The sequence below is a fragment of the Gadus chalcogrammus genome, chromosome 3 (assembly GCF_026213295.1).
Source record: "Gadus chalcogrammus isolate NIFS_2021 chromosome 3, NIFS_Gcha_1.0, whole genome shotgun sequence".
NCBI lineage: Eukaryota > Metazoa > Chordata > Actinopteri > Gadiformes > Gadidae > Gadus > Gadus chalcogrammus.
Genome location: NC_079414.1, coordinates 23,447,057 through 23,466,162, shown reverse-complemented (window position 1 = coordinate 23,466,162; position 19,106 = coordinate 23,447,057). Strand labels below are relative to the sequence as shown.

Sequence of the window (19,106 nt, the reverse complement as noted above, 5' to 3'; positions counted from 1 at the left end):
GCTTTTATAATTACCCAAACTTCATTAGGCTACATTATTATTTATTAGAATGAATATTTGCTTATTTGTTCTTCTCAATGTTAATGGAATTAAAAAAAACATAAACGCAACACAAACCATCCATCAAATGCCTTTTCCTTCATACATCACACTCTGGTCTTACACCTACCATTTGACAAACGATGTCAGTGTGGCCCTTGAGTGGACCTCCAGCAGACTCTCCAATTCTTTTTGAGTCTGGACAAATCCAGAAATGTATCCATTGCTTGTATTTATTATTTTAAAATACGACGGTACCCAGGGTGGATCTATAAGATGTTCGAGAAAAAGAGTAAAGATTAATGTTAATCTAATGATCTGGACAATTTCACCATTGACAGTGTTGACTTTTTGAAGTCAGTTTCCCCTTTACCCGCCAAAAGTGTTTGCTTTATAGTCTAATGTTAGCTTAGTTCGTGTTGTTTCGTCATGTTAATCGCTAGTAATAGTAAGTCATTTGTAGAAATATAATGTTAGCTTAGTTCGTGTTGTTTCGTCATGTTAATCGCTAGTAATAGTAAGTCATTTGTAGAAATATAGCCTATCATCACAGACTGTAGGAATGTCACACACCCCCCATCGCGTTCGACACAACCGTTCGTGCACAGATCCCTGAGACAAACGGCTAGGCGCACACGTGCACTCCCAGCGAGTGACCCATAGCGAGTGACGTAGGACGTAAAGTCCCGCCCAGGTCGAAGTGGCGTCGATTTAGAGAGTCCTCTATGTTTACTGCCGAAATGCTACTAGCTAATTTGCATAGAAGTGAGCCGTTTTCAACTCTCATTTACAGCTTTACAGCCTAAGCTCAAGCGATGTATCGCTCCTATCGCTTTATCGCTCATGTCTTATAGAAAGTGAATGGGCGTTTATCGCTCAAAACGCTTTACAGCATTTGGTTTGAACGCAGTCAGAGAAAAATGCTGCTATCCATTTGGATGTACGAAGTGGTAAGTCGCCAATCTCCCAGCTTTCTTGCGGCATTTCACTGAGGCACGCCCCCTTTCGGTCGTAGTATCTCGTCGCTTTCAAAGTAGAGCGAGCAGATCTGTACAACTACCAAACAAGATGGCTGCGCCCATAGTCAATGGGGATTGAGCTGTATTTTCTTTGTATTTGTACCACGTTGGGGGTTGTAATGTCAATTTTAAATCCTCTTACACACTTGATTTCATTGCTGCTTTAATCCGGTCACCAATTTATGGTCTTGCTTTGCGTGAAATTCAATGTAAAGTTGTGTTTTCAAGCTGGTTTGCCAAAGAGGCTATGTTGCTAATGATGACTAGCCCGCTACTACCCCTCGTGGCTCGACAGAAACACGACAGCACTTGTTGAAATAAAAATTGGCGAAAATGGCAAAATATTATTGCAATGTAAAAGGCTTGCAATGTTAATGTTTCTGTAAAGGCTGGCAACCATTATACACTGGATTATTTATTTTTTCCAAAATAGTTTTCTTCTTAAACTCGTCGGACACAAATAGCAAACTGGAAGGCTGGAGCAAGGGAAATACGTCACGTTCTCGCTGAAGCTGGTCGGTTCGTACCAGCCTACCATCAAAATGGATAGCAGCATCTTCTTCAGTATCGGACATAGTTACATTTAGATCACGTGACGTAAAAGAGTGGTCACCTGACAGGAAACGTGAAACGAACCGAGTAGTTTGAAAACAAACCATCGCTGTGCATTGTCTGACATTGAATGCGTTTCTATTAATCAGCGTTATCAGACGCCGCTTCGTTTAGTCGACCTCCCTACGAGGGCCCATACTAAATCATGAAATCATGTTCAAGTAAGATCTCCCCGTCTCCTGTAGTGTGTTAGCATGAGCAGATAGCAGCTACAACTCAAACGTAAAGTCTCATGGATGACTCGGATCAGGATTTCGCAGACATCTGTTCTAAATTTGTAAAACGAGTTCGTAAGAAAGCAGTTGAGCCGGTGTTGTGCCGGAAAGCAGAGCCCCAGTCTTTCAGCCAGAACAGGAACGTCACTGCTGATCCGAGTAAGAAGACGCGAAAGAAGAAGGTCGTTGTTCCGGAATACAAGCCCATCCAAGCCAAGCCCGGACCTGGAGGCGATTGGGCTCCAACACGTCGACCTGAGCAAAGTCTGGACAATGGATATGCCCTGTGTGATGCCGGAGATGGTGGGCCACCTGGGCTCACGGATTCGGGTGAAGCACTGCACGTCGTTGAGGGAGGCCAACGTGCCAGAGACAAAGTACTGTTGCGAATGCAGCAGTTTAAGAGAGCCAGCCCACACATGCTGGTACACGATGACAGGAGCGACGCGGTCCCCAAGCAACCAAAAGACAAAGGTCAGAAGCAACGAAACCACCAAACGTATAATCACAAATCAATGAACTTCACGGCTAAAAGTGACGCATGTCTGAGTATATTTGTTTTCTTTTATATGTTTTAGGATCTTGGCACTTGTAATATTTTCCGATGCAGCTCTAGTTACCATCTCTCTTTCTCTGTTTCCACATTCCTGCTGGATAGGATATCTGCTTCGAGAACACAACCCATCATATGAGCATCATAATATCCCTATCCCCCATCCCTATCTAGCGTGTTGAATAGTTAGTCAGTCACCCTCGGCCCCAATAATCCTCCATGGTTTACCTCATGGAACTGCCGAACACTCGTAAACCCAATCCCTCCCCTCCCCTCCATTGGATCTTCTTCATCACATCTTCCAACTCTTCCTCTTTGTTTTTGCCAGACGAGCCGCCGCAGGAGACTGGGTCCAGCGATGCCGCTCTGGCCCTCCGTCTACAGCAGAGCCAGGACCCCCAGGCAGCCCAGGACCCTGAGCGGCAGGCCTCCCTTGAACTCTGTCTCCATCAGGACCCGGACCAGCAGCGCGTTGACTCCCTGGAGGACCAAGGCCTGTTCTTCTGTCAGCTCTGCCAGCGGAACCTGTCCCACATGACCCCCGAGGGACGCACGCAGCACCTCAACAGGTACGCCGGAAGCACTTTCATATGTTCAGCGTGTATTACGGCAGGTGATGGTTGCTGCTATTGCATTCAGTTAAACAGTCCGTGGTCAGAAGTAGAATACAACAAAGTAGAGTGACAAGCAGGTCCGCTGTGGTGGTGCCGGCATGATTTCCTGAGAAACCTTATCTAAGCTCACACGCTTTCTCTATCTCTCGCGCTCTTTCTCTCTCTCAGTCTCTCTCACACTTTCTCTCGCTTTCTCTTTCGCTCTTAAAATGTTAAATGACACGATTCACAACAGGATTAAAGTTACATTTGGAAAGTTTGTCTATTGAGGTATTTTATATATAATCTGCTATAGTGAAGAAATTAATTCTGAAGCCCTAAGACCTTGGGAATCCTTATCCGGACATGTACCCGGACATGCGGTTGGCCCCCATCCGTTCCTTTTGGCCTTTCACAATTCTGTTTAAATAATGTCTAAATATGTATACGTAATTAATGTATTCAATAAATGAATATGAAAAAATATTGAAATGACAACATTTAAAATAGATTAAAAAAAATGTAGTTAAACAAACCGTTACAACTCTCTGCAAGTGTCAAATTATTATTATTGTCCTTTAAACACATTTGGTCTCGGTGTGCTCCTGTCCATCCACAACCCGCCAGGTGTTTGGACGAGACGGAGCGCGGGCCCGCCGCTCTCGGCGTGCCCCCTCCCCCCCCCCGCGTGGCCGACTGCCCCATCTGCGGGAAGAGGTTCAAGGCCCCGAAGAGCCGCGCGGCCCACCTGAAGCGCTGCTCCGCAGACATGGGTGTGGCCCCGGCCGTGCTGCTGCAGTGCCTCCAGAGGCAGGCGGCGGCGGTGCAGAGCAGCGGCGGCAGCGGCGGCAGCGGCGGCGGCGGCGGCGGCAGCCCCCCCCCGCGGTGAGCCGGCGTGGGTTGTTGTTGTTATGACGACCGGGAGTCCCGGACGCTCTTGAGTGTCACACATGCATTGGGGTCGGCTTGGCTCCGGGGGTAGGGCGGGGTGGGCTGGTAACCGGAAGGGTTGCTAGTTCGATCGCCGCCCCCTGCTGGCTGAGCGGCGAGGGTTCCCCCGAGCGAGGCGCCTCACCCTACTCGCTCCCGACGAGCTGGCCGTCGCTTTGCGTCGCCGACTACGCCGTCGGTGTGTGAATGTGTGCATTGACCGTCGTAAGTCGCTTTGGATAAAAGCGTCGGCAAAATGTCCTGAATGTAAAATCGTAAATGCTTGCATGCAGCATCCGTGCGTCGTCATTGGTCACCGCTTCTTCAGCACGTACGGGTTGGGGGCGTGTGGGGGTTTGACCAGTGTGTACCTGATAGTACTTAACTATAAAATGCGTAAAATACTTCATATACGACGAGTATTTCTGCCACTACACCTCCAAGGAGAGGCTGCGGCTCTGTCTCTGAACCAGCGACCCCTGTACCAAGTATCTCCGACCCTCCTCAGTGGGGCATCCAGAGGCTCCAAAAGGAAAGAGCCAGCGGACCCCAGCCTGCCCACCACGAAGAGGCCCAGGAAGAAGGCCCAGCCGCCGCTGGACGAGGAGACCCAGGTGGCCCTGGCTCTGTGCTCCTCGCTGCTGGAGCGAGAGAAGGAGCTGGAGAGGGAGGCCGCCGCCGCGTTGGCCGCCGTGGCGCCTCGGCTCCAGTGGAGAGCAGAAGCAGGTGCGTGCGTGCGTGCGTGCGGGCGGGCATCGGCGTTCTCTCACCGTGGTGATGTGTGGCACCCAGTGGCGTGCGATTGCCCCAGGTTAGGGCTGCTCGATTCTGGGAAAATAATAATCCCGATTATTTTGGTTAATTTTGAAATCACGATTATCGAAACGATTGCTTTTGAGTTTGAAAACATGATGCATTTATTCAGAATTTCTCCCCAAAAAAACACATTGTAACTGAGAACTTGGAAATTTCCCTTTTAAAAAAATACATAAAATGTACAAATAGAAAATGTAAAAATCCCTAAATAATGTACATGAATGTATCCAGCCGTTAGTTGTTTGCAAAAAAAAAACTGAAAAAAACTTAAAACTCGCTTATATTAGTTTGGAGAACGTTTGACCCAACGTTGAAGCCGTGTGTTCCTGCCGTCGGCTGCAGGTCAGGGCCGGAGGAAGGGAGGCAAGAGGAGGAAGGGCGGGCCCCCCCGGCCGCCGCCGCTCCTGCTCGTCCAGGATGCCCTGGCCGCTCAGACCAGGGTGCAGCAGCGGGTCGCCGCGCTCCTGCTGCGGCAGCGCCCCCCCTCCCCGCCCACGCCCCCCCGCTGCCCCAGCAGACTGCCTTCTGCTCCCGCTCGCCCCCTGTGGAGTGCGAGCGCACTGCGGGACGACGCGGACCCCCGCGGCCCCGCCCAGTTCTACACCCCGGAGCTCCGGGACCTCCTGCTGACCAGGGACCCCCCCGGGGTGAGTTCGACCTGACCGGGGCGGATACCCTGTAGATGCTCAGGGAATTAGCGTCGCTCTTTTCAGGATGTTTCCATAGCACTGATGATCAATTATTTGTATTGCATTTTGTGTTTACACGGGATGCACTGTTTGTCTTCATTTTCGGATTGTTTTATAATTATAGTTGTGTACCAAGGCTATCTTTCCCCCCAACATTGATGTGAAACGGTTTGTTGAGCTTGTGTTCCGACATGAAACGCTGTGAAGTGAAGCACATGGGTGTTGGAGCTTCAAACGCTTTCCTTGGCAATACCTACGAATCCGTTTGATCCAAGCTTCGTTTAATCCCCCCTTCTCCCCTTAGACGACCGTGGCCTCCATCGCCAAGGTACCTCCGGAACCTTCCATCCAGTCCCCCGTCAAAGCGGACCCCCAGATGACGCCTCTTCCTCCTCTCCCCTCCCCGACACCCCCGTGTCCGTCCCCATCGTGGGCTGGCACCAGCCGGCTGTCTGTGGGCAGCCAGGCCCTGAGAGACGTGATGGAACTGGCTGACGAGGGCCGGTCCCTGTCCCAGTGGCTCAGAGGTACACGTCTGCTACGGCATAGAAACAGGGTCAGGGCTCTGCTCACAGAAAGGCTGTGCCATTAATCCAATCTTTATCGTGATTTCGTATTTTACTAATATGAGTCTTTTTTTAATGGTAGTATTTTTTTTAATTTATTACATGTTTTTCGAAATTGCAGAACAGCTGTTTGCATATTTGTACATCCTTCACTATTTTAACATTTTCTATTAGAACATTTTGTATTTTTTAAGGTGAGATTTCTAAGTTCTCAGTTACAAAGTCTTTTTTTGGGAGAGAAATGCTGTGTAAATGCATCACGTTTTCAAACTCAAAAAATAAGCGTTTGAATAATCGTGAATTCAATATCGACCGAAATAATCGTGATTATAATTTTTTTCCTCAATTGAGCTGCCTCGGCTGACGAGCACCGACACACAGGATGGAAAATAGTCCTTAACTGCCATGCATTCATACTCACTGGACTAGTTTCCATAGCGACTAGACTCCTTTACTAAAGTAGTAATAATACAACGGTAATAATCGGTCCCCAGACGAGGCGTGTGGCACCGCCGTCGTCTCTGACTTCCCGCTCAGCGGATTCATCCCAGATAAGAGCGAGGCGCACGCCAAGATGGGCCTCAGCGGCTTTCTCCCCAGGGACGACGACGCCGCCGCCTCCAGCCAGCCAATCAGGGACTCCGGAAGGCCGGGCGGCCAACCAGAGAGCAGCGGGCGAGAGTCGGTAAGGAGACCTTTCAGCACCTTCAGCACCCCTTGGCTGGATCCACCGGGGCCTGTGTTAGAGAGACGTTTAGACACTTTAAGTTGAGCGGATCCACGTTCTCAGTTACTGCAACGCAGGAACGGAACCACTCACCGGTCTGTAGCCACAGCACATACTGTTCCTCCTTCACGCGGTAGAGATCAGAGATCACTCACGACCGTCGTAGATGCACTCACTCAATCAACCAGGCTCTTGTTTACCACTGTTGGTACTGTTGTGAAGTTTGTTGTGTATAGTCCTTATGTTCTCTACTGCATCTCGTCTCTTGAGTGAGTCATTTTGAGGATTTTACTTCATACACATTTTAATGTAGGATTGGTCCACGGAATGAAGATGTGAATTCTTGACTAACTCGGACACATTTAAAGAAATGTTGTTATTGTGTACTGCCCCAGTGAAGTAAACTTCATTGTGTCACACAACTTAGACCAATGAAGTACTGCAAACATTTTTGGCGTAGTAATGTGCTCAATTTGATTCCATCCAGGTCAACAAAGTAACCCGTAGACACTGCCAGCTCTTGAAAACAGCACTTCTATCCTACTTTCGTACTCATCGTACTTTCACCTAATGTCATGAGTGACGTGTAATGGTATGTTGGTCGCTAGGTGGCGCTGTCCAGGCTGTCATGTGACCTGAGCAGCATGGTGAACAACCCTCAGCTCAGCGACGTGCAGGTCCAGGTGGACAGCGGAGAGGTCTTCTCCGTCCACTCGTTCATGCTGTACGCCCGCTGCCCCCTGCTGGCCCAAATGGTAAGTTACACAGCAGGACATGCAAATATATTTGTATAGGGAAGCAGATTTGTAGTTTTGATACAGTGTATAACTGTATCTTCTCACAGTGACAATATATTGATGGTATATTGTCAATGTACTGCAATTAACTGTACATTTCAAAATTATACCATTTAAAATGAGAAATTAGTTAGAAAATATGACTTATTTTCCCATTTTATTATACAGCAATTTATAACCTCAAATAAAGAAATGCAGTAATGCTAACGCACAAGCTAACTATACAAAAGACTGCTTGGGGGAAACGGTATTGACGATCAAACCAGGAAAAGACCCAGCAATACCAGTACCAGCACCACCACCACCACCAACACCACCACCACCACCAACACCACTACCCCTAACATCACCACCACCACCCCCAGCACCATCATTATCCCCTGCGTGTTCCCTCTGGTCCTCCCAGGTGCATGACGCCGGCTTCGGGGTGCAGGAGGAGGGCCTGCCCAGCACCCAGCGGGTGCTGCTGGGGGACTGTCCCGGGGAGGCCGTGCTGGCTCTGCTGCAGTACCTCTACACGGGCCAGTGTCCCGCGCCCGCCGGCCCCCTGCTGCCCGCCCTCCTGGGGCTGGCCACCAGGTCAGTACCGCGCGCGGCCGCTGGTTGAACCGGCAGGACGCCGTCTGGGGAGAAGAGGACGTCCTCGGGGAGGAGGACGTGCTGATTAATGTTTCATTATGGTGGACCGTCTTCAGTTTTATTAAAGTAGGGCTGAATGATTAGTCGGATTCAAATCGAAATCGCGATGTAATAGAACGCGGTAAGCAAATCGCAAAGGCTACGATTTAAAAAAAACAAAACAAAACAAAATAAGTGTTTTTTTTTTACCGTTACTGACTGGAAATCAGTACGATTCATTTATTTTTTATTTCACAATTCAATAGTTAAATAAAGACGTTTATAATATAAATTAATCTCAACACATCGTTCTGGCCTAAAGGAAGGAACATTTTTTATGTTGACTGCTTCCAATGTTGTTGGTCATACTAAAGAATGCTTTTTTTTAAGATTATTTCCCCAAATTGTTCAGCCCTACATTAAAGGCTACGTTATCAATAAAATGGAAATACATACCGTTCATCCTGTTCTAACCCTGACCCTAGCCAACGAAGGATTTACCTGTTTGCTTATTGAATTAGTGAAAAGGTAATTACAGTTTTGTTTTTTGCATTTGATAAGCATGGGCATTCAGAAAAGTCCCAAAGATCTATTTAATAGCTCTAAAAGTATCTTCTAGATGTCACTATTGCATTATTACCAGAATAACTGGAACGGGCCTCTCCCCTTGCCCCATACAGGGGCCCAGATTCTGTCTCTGACTCGCCATCCATTCATAAATGTCTTGACGTGGTGTTCATGTGCGACCGTCTGTGTTTGTAGATTTGACCTGGAGGAGCTCCAGAGTCTGGCCCAGCTCTACCTGGAGGAGGCGGACTCGGCGCCCCAGGAAGACCCAGTCGAGGCTGGGCAGCCCTGGGACAACCACCACCCCAGCCCCGGCGTGGAGCCAGCGCGCGGGGACCAGGACTTCACCAAGCTGCTGCGCTCCATGTGGAGCGAGGAGGAGGGGGAGGAGGAGGAGGAGGAGGAGGGTGGGGGAGAAGCCACAGCCGGCACATCGGTGGATCGGCGAGACGACGACGACGACGACCACGTCAACGGCGGTGGCCAGCGAGACGGACGGCTGGCGTCCGGAGACGGGGACGGGCACGAGGAGCGCGTGAACGACGAGGAGATGGAGGAGATCTACGAGTTCGCTGCCACGCAGAGGAAGCTGGCGGAGGAACGGGAGAGCACGGGGTCGGTGGAGGAGGAGGGGGAGGGGGAGGAGGAGGAGGAGGAGGATGAAGAGCCCACATCGGCAGAGGACAACCTGTTCACCAAGGCAGGCGGTCCAGAACATGACGAGACCCCGGTGTGTGTCGAAGCAGACGACCGCGAGCGGAGCCCCGGTTGCCAGGTTCCAAGCAGCCTCAGCTACAGCCGCCTCTTCTCTGGCTCCTGGGACGTCTGCGAGGAGGAGTTCCCCGCCTCCCCCCCGCTCCCTAGCCCCCGGCCCTCTACCTCTACCTCTACCCTTGGCCCCCCTCAAGCGACTCCTACTCCGCCCCGACGACGGTCCCCCGACGGAGCCTTCCCCCGAGGGGACGGGGCGGCCACGGCGCGCTCGGACGCCACCTGCCTCCAGTCTTCGCCCAGCGAGATCATCGACCTCTCCGACAGCCCCGGCCCCCCCAGCACGCCCGGCCTGCCCCTCCCGGGTCTGTCCCCGGGCAGGCACCGCCGGGGAGCGCCGGATGCGGACGCGCCTGGGGCCGGTCGCCCCGGCAACCCCGATCCCGCCGCCGACCCGGGGACGTCGCCGAAGAGAGAGGGTCCCGCTCCTCGGGGCGCAGGTCAGCCCGCGTCGCCGGACCCCCCGCCCCCGCGGAGACGCGCGGAGCCGGAGCTGATCGTTCTGTCGGACTCCTCCTCCGGCGAGGACGAGGGCGAAGGCCCGGCCCCCGCCGCCTCCCCCGGACCCACCCCCCCTCACTCCCCGGTCTGGTCGCAGCGCCACCGGCGGTACACGAAGATCAAAGCGCCATCGCTCCACCCAGGACCCTGCACATCTCCCCCTTCGGGTGGAGATGTGCAGGGTCCTGGGTGGAGCGACGGCGCCGAGGAGGGAGGGGGCGACGGCGGGCAGGGCTCCGCCCGTGGCGTCGGTGTGGCCGCCCAGAGTCCGGACCAGCTGGGCTTCTCCCCGGAGGTGTCCTGGCTGATCCCGGCCACGCCGCCGCCGCCGGCCGGCCACCCCAGCAGCAGCATCTGCACCCAGACCCGTAGCAGCATGTTCCGGACGCGGCTCTTCCCCACAGCCAGCGCCAGCGCCAGCACGTCCCCGCCCCCCTCTTCCCCCCGGTCCAAAGGCAGAGCGCATTCGGGGAGCTCAGCCTCAGACGGCCCTCCGGCAAAGGGCAAGGGACCAGAGTCCAGCCTCGACGCTCAGCCCCTGCCCGGGACGTTTACCCCGCCGGCCCCCGGCGCGAGACCTCCTGGTTTCCCCCACCCGCCTCTCTCCTCCTCTTCAACGAAGAGCACCCCCGGCCACGGCCATCCGGGGCCGTACAGCAGCACTCCCCTGCACGCGCGGCCCCCCAAGCCCCCCCCCGTCCCCCTGGGGACCTCCGTGGTGCGCGGCGACCCCGCGAGGGAGGCGCTGGGGCGCGGGCACCTCTCCCGGTCGGACCCGTCGCGCTCGGCCTCCCCCTCGTCGCTTTGCCGAGACCCCTCGGGTCCAGACGGAGACGCGGACGCCGGTCGCTCCGGACGCACGCTGGGATCGGATCATCGCCACGGCAACACCGTGGACTCCGAGAAGATCGGAGACGCAGACGGGAGCGGGCGGGGCGAGCAAAGAGGGAGTGGAGTGGAAGCAGGGGTGGAAAGGGGGGCGGAGTCGGAGGCGGGGCACGAACGGGGGTCCGAACTCGGTTTCTGCCAGAGCTTCATGGACGAGCCCCCCATGGCCTTCAACGACTCGTGGGGTCTGGACGGGGGCGGCGGCGGCGGCGGCGGCGGCGGCGGCGGCGAGGGACACGGCGGCCAGGCGGTGTGCTTCAGCCTGAGGCTGGAGGACAGCGAGGGGGTCAGCTCGCACCAGCACAGCCCCGTCTCCCCTCACTCCCTGCAACAACACCCCCCCCTCACGCCACGCCGTTACCCGGACAGAGGGCAGAACCCCTCCGCCAGCAGAAGCCCGGGCACGCCCCCCTCCACCACCACCGCCGCCACCGCCCGCCCGTCAGTGGACCCCGACACCCCTCACAGAGTCCCGGAGGTCAACGGAAGCTTCCTGGACCCCCAGCTGTGGGACAGCTGGCAGGAGGAGCCGGAGGAACAGGATGAGGCGCTCCCTGTCTCGCAGAAGGGGAACGCTGCGGCGCGATTCCAGACCCCAGGTAAACCTTCCTCACACACGAGAAGAGGGTTATGATGGTATAATTCATGTTTTAGTATTGCTTCCTAGGATGGAGAATAATAATAATAATAATAATGGATTGAATTTATACAGCGCTTTTCTAGACACTCAAAGAGGCTTTACAGTGAAGGGGGGACCTCACTAACCATCACCAGTGTGTAGCACCCACTTGGGTGATGCACGACGGCCAATCTGCGCCAGAACTATCACCACTCACCAGCTTGAGGTGGAGAGTGAGGAAATTAATCAGTCAGCCAATGATAGAGGAGGATGATTAGGGGGCCAGATTGAATGAGCCTGGTTGGGCCAGGACACCGGGGAAAACCCTACTCTTTGCGATAAGTGCCCTGGGATCTTTCATGACCTCAGGGAGTCAGGACCGACGGACGGCGCCTTCCGCAGCACAGTGTCCCCGTCACTGCACTGGGGCATCGGGATTGACGCTAAGGCCAGAGGGAAGAGTGCCACCTATTGGCCACCACCCGACACCACTTACATGGAGAGTTGGATGGAGGATGGAGAGTTATAGGATATGCATTCATTGTTTGATTAGAATAGCTTCGCTCTCTATTAATCACAGAACAGAAACTTGGATGACTTTCATTCATCCTCAACATACAGGGTCGTCACCTCCATGATATTTGCAAATACACAGACATGCAGGCTCAGTTTGCCCATATTTGGTGTTGGTTAGTTCACTGTTTGTAATGTGTAATTATAACGTGTTTTGTCTTCTTCTGCCAGATGCTTGTAACGTTGTGACAATCAGCCTGTTGTAGTGCTGTACAAATCAACCGAACCTTAAAGGACCATACCGCTCTGGGTGACCAAACCATCCGAACTGTTTCTCCTGGCTTCACTTCACATCGCTTACCGATATACTTGGTCAAAATCACTTCTTTATTACGATTCTTTCGGAGAGCGCTTACCCGCTTCGAAGGTGAACAAAGGCAAGATAGCACTTACGAATTTGGGAATTAAGTGTGTGAAGTCTGTTTGGAGTTTGATCAACCAAACCATGAATCCCAATTCAAGTACTTTACATATGTCTAATCACAAAGACCAATGTGCTATATTGTTGTATTCCTTATATTGATTACATTCCTTGCAGGCGCCTTCACGCTTAATGCTCTCAGACAGAGATAGGCGATAGGGAGTGCTAATGTCCCTTTAACCAGGGAAACAAACATTATATATTCAAAGGCATTAAAGTAGTCATATTTAAAGGCATTAATTCATTGTAGTAGTCTGGGCAATCTAAATTTTTTTATTCTCAACAACGTTAAGGAGGATCTTCCTCCCTCTCCTCAACGGAGAAGCCTCCACGGCCACTGAGTGATTCTGACGAGCCGTACAAATGTTTCAGCCAAGCTCAGATAGAGGCGCTTCGGATGGTTTGACCTTTGACCTCAGGTCCACAGCATACATACATGGGTACCGGTCCGTGCATCGAGCGAGCCTACTTCCATGCATGCTCACCTCGTCCCGCCCCCCCCCCCCTCTAGTGTCCGCTGGGAGCAGGAAGCGGATCGCCCTGGTGCCCATCACCCCCATGCCCAGCTACTCCGACATGGACACCCCCGACCTCAAGAACAAGCTCGACCGGTAGGTTGTAACCAGCGACATGGTTTGGGGAAGGAATAGGGCCGTTAAGAGACCCAAGCATCCCCTTTGCAACAACAACAATGGCAGACTTTATTTGCCAAGGCTGTAGGACAGTCAGTGGGAAATGAAGGGCTTGGATCTGTTGATTGAACTCTTGTTTCGGTAAACTGTTTCGGTTAGTTATGTCTAGTTTATTAACATTGACCTTATTTTCATTCGGTGTGTCTATCTTCGCTTTTCCTCTCTTCCCAAGTTCTATGTATTCGAGGGCTGCAACGATTAGTGGGTCGAAATTGATCTTATTGAACAGTGTGTCCGCGCATCCTTAAAAAGTCTTAAATTCATGTTTCTAAATTGAAGGCCTTCAAAAGTCTTAAATTCTTTATAAATGTCATTATGCTGGTCTTAAATACTGTAACTCAAGGTCTTAAATTTGTCGGGGCAGGACTATAGGACCACCATAAATGACAATTATTTGATCGAAAGCTCAATGAACTTTTGATCAAATAATTGTGTCATTTATTAAGTACAAATACAAAACATTGGCTCCCTTCTTCCTCAAATATTCTAATATGTTGCTCATGGCTCATAATCAAATGAATACCCCTTTTTTTCTTGGCTGCTCGTCCGATAAAGCTAGAAGATTTAACGTTGCAGCCTTTTAGACTGGTGATGGGCATTTGCTATAACCACAGACCTAATGATGAGTAGATTCATCTGAAAAAAGAATGAACCGATGGATCGAGTATGAGAATAATCCACCCAGGACCTAACGTGAAACACCTCAAAAACACGCGTCTGTCCAGGTTCGGCGTGCGTCCGTTACCCAAGCGGCAGATGATCCTGAAGCTGAGGCAGATCCACCAGTACACCCACCAGCTGGTCCACTCCGACGACGACGAGGAGGATGGGGCGGCCCTCCTGGGCGGCCCCGGACCCACCAAGCCTCGGCCCACCGCCTCCAGCGCCCGGCCCCCCTCCAGTTCCCAGGGGCCTCAGTTCAAACGGCCGGGCGTGCCCACAGGCGCCTCCCCGGTGAAGCGGGGCCACGAGGACCCGGAGCCCCTGTCCTCGTCCCAGGGCTCCAGCTCCTCCTCCACGGTGGCCAGTGAGGAGTCAGAGAGGTGAGGCTCTACCACGGGAACCAGGCCCCGGTGCGTGGAGGGGGAGCCTATAGACCTCTGAGGAATAAGTCCCGCCTCCGATACTCCGGTTACCTCGGTCAAATGTCGATGGGAAATAACATGTTTTTATTTTTTAACGATCATATAAAACAAACTCGGTAGGTGGCCAGGAAGTAAAAGCTGCGTCACGTTTTGAACTACACACATTTTCCATCTAGTTTCGACTGGGATTTTGGATTGTCCGTGCCGTTAAAGTAGCATTAATAATCGTCTACTACTTTAACTTACTACTTGTTCTTCAAAGGTCTATGGGAATCCTGAGGAGCTTACTGTTTCTACAAAGACAGGATGCACTTTGAAAAATACCTGTTATTCAGAAGAACGTTATCAATAGATGTCGTAGTACTCGGATCGTTTCAGAACTTCGTAGTAGTACTATATTACATGGAGTAGTAGTACTCTGAACTTCCTAGTAGTACTATATTACTAGTTGTAGTAGTACTCTGATCGGTTCCGAACTTCTTATTCATTCTACGTATATTAATAGATGTCGTAGTACTCTGATCATTTCAGAACTTCTTGGAAGTACTAATATTACTAGTTGTAGTAGTACTGATCATTTATAGAACTTCTTGGTCGTACTATATTGCTAGTTGTAGTACTACTCTGATAATTTCAGAACTTCTTAGTAGTACTTTATTACTAGTTGTAGTAGTACTCTGATGGGTTCAGAACTTCCTAGTAGTACTATATTAATAGTTGTTGTAGCACTCTGATCAATTCAGTACTTTTCATCACTGCAACACTCCTGGGGTCTTTGTAATGGTTATGGCCGTTCCCTTTTATTTATAACGACCGTCTCCTCCCACGCCCCCGCCTCTCCTCCTCAGGTCAAACCCGGAGCAGCTGCACTCCTCCGACAGCGAGTCGGACGGCGACGGCGCCGTCACCGCCTCGCAGGCGGCCGGACGCCAGCGGGACCGCGTGCAGGCGGTGCGGGCCTTCATCCTGTCCAACGCCGACCTGCACCTCCAGGTGCTGCGCTACCAGCCCCTGGTGCTCGCCCAGCTCCAGGCCCGCCTCAAGGCCGCCGGCATCCGCCTGGGCGCCGCCAAGCTCATGGACTACCTGGACTCCCAGTGCATCACCGTGACGACGGCCAAGCCGGGGGGGCGCCCGCGGCGGAAGCAGAGGGCCAAGGGGGAGAGGGGAGCGAGGGGGAGGAAGAGGAAGACGGCTCCGGCCACGGAGGGAAGGTAGAGAACGTGTATTTATGGGGATGAGCACAACTGACGCAACCCGGCTGACGTGGTTTTACACAGTCAGCCGCTGAGACATGAGGCACCTCGGTTGATTTCATGGTCGATATATAAGCTGACCACAAGGGAAGGTTTTAGATCATTTCTGCCGCACTGTCCATGTTCCCTGTTATTTTAGTATGAGATGTTTTGGTCGTTTTGTAATATTTGTGTAATTTTAGATATTTTGTTGTATGATTAATGAAGGCCCATTGTGGAAAATAAACAAAGAGGCAAATGTACAAGTCTAATGTAGTGTGAGTCGTTCAGGGCCCGGTAGCTTCACAGTCCTCTCCCCTAAGTAAAGCCGGTCATTTCGGTGCAAAAAAAGGGAAATAAATTGAAGACACAAATTCTTGCAAAAGGATGTTTTTACTGGTTTTCTCCGATTTAGATTTTGAATATCTAAAGATCAGCCAACAAACAGCTACAGCAAACGCCAGCAGAGCCCCGGGGAGGTTCTCATCCAGAGACGCAGAAGAAGGGACCCGTCAGAATCATCTGACGGGTTATTCCAAGTACGCAGAGAGGCACAGGTCCCCCTCGGGCAGTTTGCCGTGGGTCAGAACCTTATTTATCCTTCGTGTTGCCACCTAGACGAGAATATCACGATTCACAGTTTTACGCAAATCCAGAATCCGCCAGAGCAGCAAAAAAATAATAATAAGGGTGTCAATTCTGATGTCCTGAGCTTTCCTCACACTCGGGGGGCCCCCCCGCGTGACTCCTCATCGAAGCCCGGCCCTTCTCCTCCGGGACTCGTGCGTACTGAGTCTCATCTGGAACAGAGTGGCGGCGATCGGGGGAACGGGGGTCGCTTGATCGCCGGCGCCGGTCCGATCCCTCCGCTCCCCGAGCCCTGCCCCCTGGCGCTCCCGAGGTCCTCAGCCAGCCGCCGGCGGTCATGACAGGTTGTTTATGTTGGCTAGAAAGCGCTGCGCCCACCACTCCTCCAGGTCGATGGGCACAAAGTCTGCAAGAGGGAACAAGACGGCTTAGAAGAAGAAGACTGCGGGGGCTAGCAAAGCACGCCAACGCTACACGGCTAAGGACGAGCATGCCGACACACGAAACCCCGCGATGACGAATGAATGGTAAGTCGAACAAGACGAGGTAAACATCAGTAAACCGGGGCAGGTAGGGTTGAGCGAGTCGAGGAGGGAAGCCTTTAATCAGCCACCACCTGCTTTGTCTGGACAGGCTGGTCGAGAGCAAGTCCAACATCGAGCTGAACAAATATGCAGTGCACAATTCAATGAGGCGAACGACTATGTTCAGATAAGAAATATATGCCTGTATATATTAACAAATACTCTCCCATACATGTCGAGGTAACAGAGTTCAGCTGTTTTATGAAAGGCATCCATGGCTTAGTCAACCCAGGTATATTTTCTCTCAAACAAATGCTTCATTGTTTGTGTTATTGCTCAATCTTTAAATAAATGGATCGTCAACCCTGGAAAACTGCATGTAATTCAGTTCTAGTAAAAGCAAGTTGTCACAATAAAGATGGAGACTGTGACCCCAGCGTCATCACAAGACTAATGAAATGGATGTGATGGATCTGTAGAGCTGGAGACTCATAAAAATGACTTCTTACTCTTCATCACAGGAGCAGTGGTCTTCTCAGAATACTGGACAGGCGCACTGACTGGTTTGCGGCCTTCCTGCTCCCCGTCTCCCATCTTCTGCTCCACCTCCTGCCATGCTATAAAACAAAAATAGACCGCTGAATTCACACATCTTCACGACAAAAAAATCGGCTCCACGGTTGAAGGTGCAACTTAACGTAGCATGAAGCAAATGCATCTTACCTTCGAGGACAAACTTAACATTTTCTTCGTGTGCAGGTGTGAAGAGGCCCTCAGTCGGACTGTCTGTCTTCGGTGGGGCTGCAGTGTGGTACCGCTTCCCATTCGGTCTGTTGAATACTATCTTAGGGGGCGGAGAGCTGGAGGAGACGAGATCAGTGATGAGTATTGATTGGCGAGCTATAGATGACATCTACAGGGATCGAGTGAGGATGATATCCCAATATACATTTTGTTCAGCCAGTATCCCATAAAGAATAGTTACAACGACATGCACTTCTGTACTAAACTGGCATAGGGTATGATACACCATTAAATGAATTAATTCCTTTCCCAATTAAGAGGCATGCTCAACAAAAACCGAATATCAGCCTGACCGTCAATTCAGTTAACATCCGTGCGTTTATAGGAGAAAAAAGTAGAATCGGAGCCAGTTTTAATGTTTAACTTTGGTGCGTACTCTTTAGATACAGGCTCAGTGTTGACAGATTGGGCTACCACTCAGCAGCCTACTACACACTCCGGCTCTAGATGTTGAGCTAGATGTTGAGCCCGCCCCCAGAGCCTATGACACAGTTCCGCCCGGCGACCACATGGACTGTAAACAAACCCTGGCAAGGTCACAGTTATGGCCGGGGTACGGGATAGCGATATTTTCCCGGCGCTTTTGCGTTTATCGTTTGAATAAAATTATGCGTTTTCCCCTGTGCCCACCACTAAGGCAACGACGCTGGTGTCTGGTGACAGCGTGGCCGAGGTGTTATGTGACCACGTGATAGCAGGGTTATGTGACCACACATCGGACGCGCTGGAGACGCGCACATACAAATGGCAGCTGTTCGATCAAACTATCGGGTCCAGATCCCCATCAGCTCTCAGATCATGGGTTCTTTACTTACTTTGAATCGAACCAAGACGTCGATTTGATCTTCAAGTCTTTGTTTTTACTCTCAATTTGTTGTGTGGGGCCTATAAGAGAAACAAATGACTCACAATAAAATTTCACAACAAATTTTCTTCACATACACATTTCTTCCCATGCAAATGTTTAGTCCCGTCCCATAGCGACAAACTAAGTAAAACAGATAATTACTGGGACTGTTCCTCACCTGTCCTCCGTTGTGTAACAAGTTTACTGGGACCTCTGGTAATAGTGTACATCATGAGGCGCCCCCCAAGGATAGTCCGAACGGTGTTGAATTTTGTTAGATTTCACTGCAGCGTCTGCAAATTCCAAGTCAGGCCGTTCACGTCGTGAACTCGTCGTCAAACTCTTATCTCGCACTAATGGTGCCAATTGGTTTGCGGAGTGTTCCGTCAAATCAACTCTGCGTTTGCATGAAGCCTAACACACACGCAGCTTGCCCTGTGACTGACAGTGTGCCTTGCCGTCGTTCCTCCGCAGATGTTGGCTCAAACTGCCGTGTGCTCCTGCAAGGACTGCCTATAGGTCATCCAAGGAGAAACAGGCGACACCAGCTCATCGCTCTTCGAAACGAAACACTGTAGTTTGCTCTTGTAATCCCCAACGTGTGTCAGCGAGGTATTGTTGGTCTGTGTTGCCAGTTGCCGATCTTTGTGCGTAAAAAAAGGGAGCCGTAGGGTTTGAATTTAATCAAAACGGAGACAGATTTTTAATACTGGGCACCTCCACGTGACGTCACGACACGCCCCCGAGCGAGAATCCGAGGGGGCGGGGCGCCCTTCAGAGGTGCGCACCATACTATCGCTCACCTCTCACCCAGATA

General features: G+C 51.5%; 2 protein-coding genes across 2 annotated transcripts; one reads left to right on the top strand and one right to left on the bottom strand.

Moving 5' to 3' along the window:
* Positions 1–665: 665 nt before the first annotated feature.
* On the top strand, positions 666–19,083 carry slx4 (SLX4 structure-specific endonuclease subunit homolog (S. cerevisiae)). The gene is made up of 14 exons (XM_056587293.1): positions 666–2,359; positions 2,767–3,007; positions 3,659–3,900; positions 4,484–4,687; positions 5,120–5,424; positions 5,771–5,993; positions 6,527–6,717; positions 7,368–7,514; positions 7,963–8,135; positions 8,937–9,360; positions 9,442–11,500; positions 13,026–13,125; positions 13,932–14,249; positions 15,140–19,083. The coding sequence occupies exons 1-14, from the start codon at positions 1,903–1,905 to the stop codon at positions 15,507–15,509; spliced, it is 5,454 nt and encodes a 1,817-aa protein (XP_056443268.1). The 5' UTR covers positions 666–1,902; the 3' UTR covers positions 15,510–19,083.
* On the bottom strand, positions 15,603–19,037 carry mcrip2 (MAPK regulated corepressor interacting protein 2). The gene is made up of 5 exons (XM_056586845.1): positions 18,468–19,037; positions 18,258–18,327; positions 17,362–17,498; positions 17,148–17,255; positions 15,603–16,520 (listed from the first exon to the last, which is right to left on the bottom strand). The coding sequence occupies exons 1-5, from the start codon at positions 18,520–18,522 to the stop codon at positions 16,450–16,452; spliced, it is 441 nt and encodes a 146-aa protein (XP_056442820.1). The 5' UTR covers positions 18,523–19,037; the 3' UTR covers positions 15,603–16,449.
* Positions 19,084–19,106: the final 23 nt, after the last annotated feature.

Excerpts from the sequence above, each read along its gene's own strand:
- mcrip2 (XM_056586845.1), bottom strand. The coding sequence starts at position 18,522 with ATGATGTACACTATTACCAGAGGTCCCAGTAAACTTGTTACACAACGG. Across the intron at positions 18,328-18,467 it reads TGTTACACAACGGAGGACAG|GCCCCACACAACAAATTGAG; the intron begins GTGAGGAACAGT and ends TTTCTCTTATAG. Across the intron at positions 16,521-17,147 it reads CACTGCTCCTGTGATGAAGA|ACTTTGTGCCCATCGACCTG; the intron begins GTAAGAAGTCAT and ends TCCCTCTTGCAG.
- slx4 (XM_056587293.1), top strand. The coding sequence starts at position 1,903 with ATGGATGACTCGGATCAGGATTTCGCAGACATCTGTTCTAAATTTGTA. Across the intron at positions 11,501-13,025 it reads GGCGCGATTCCAGACCCCAG|TGTCCGCTGGGAGCAGGAAG; the intron begins GTAAACCTTCCT and ends CCCCCCCTCTAG. Across the intron at positions 13,126-13,931 it reads CTCAAGAACAAGCTCGACCG|GTTCGGCGTGCGTCCGTTAC; the intron begins GTAGGTTGTAAC and ends GCGTCTGTCCAG.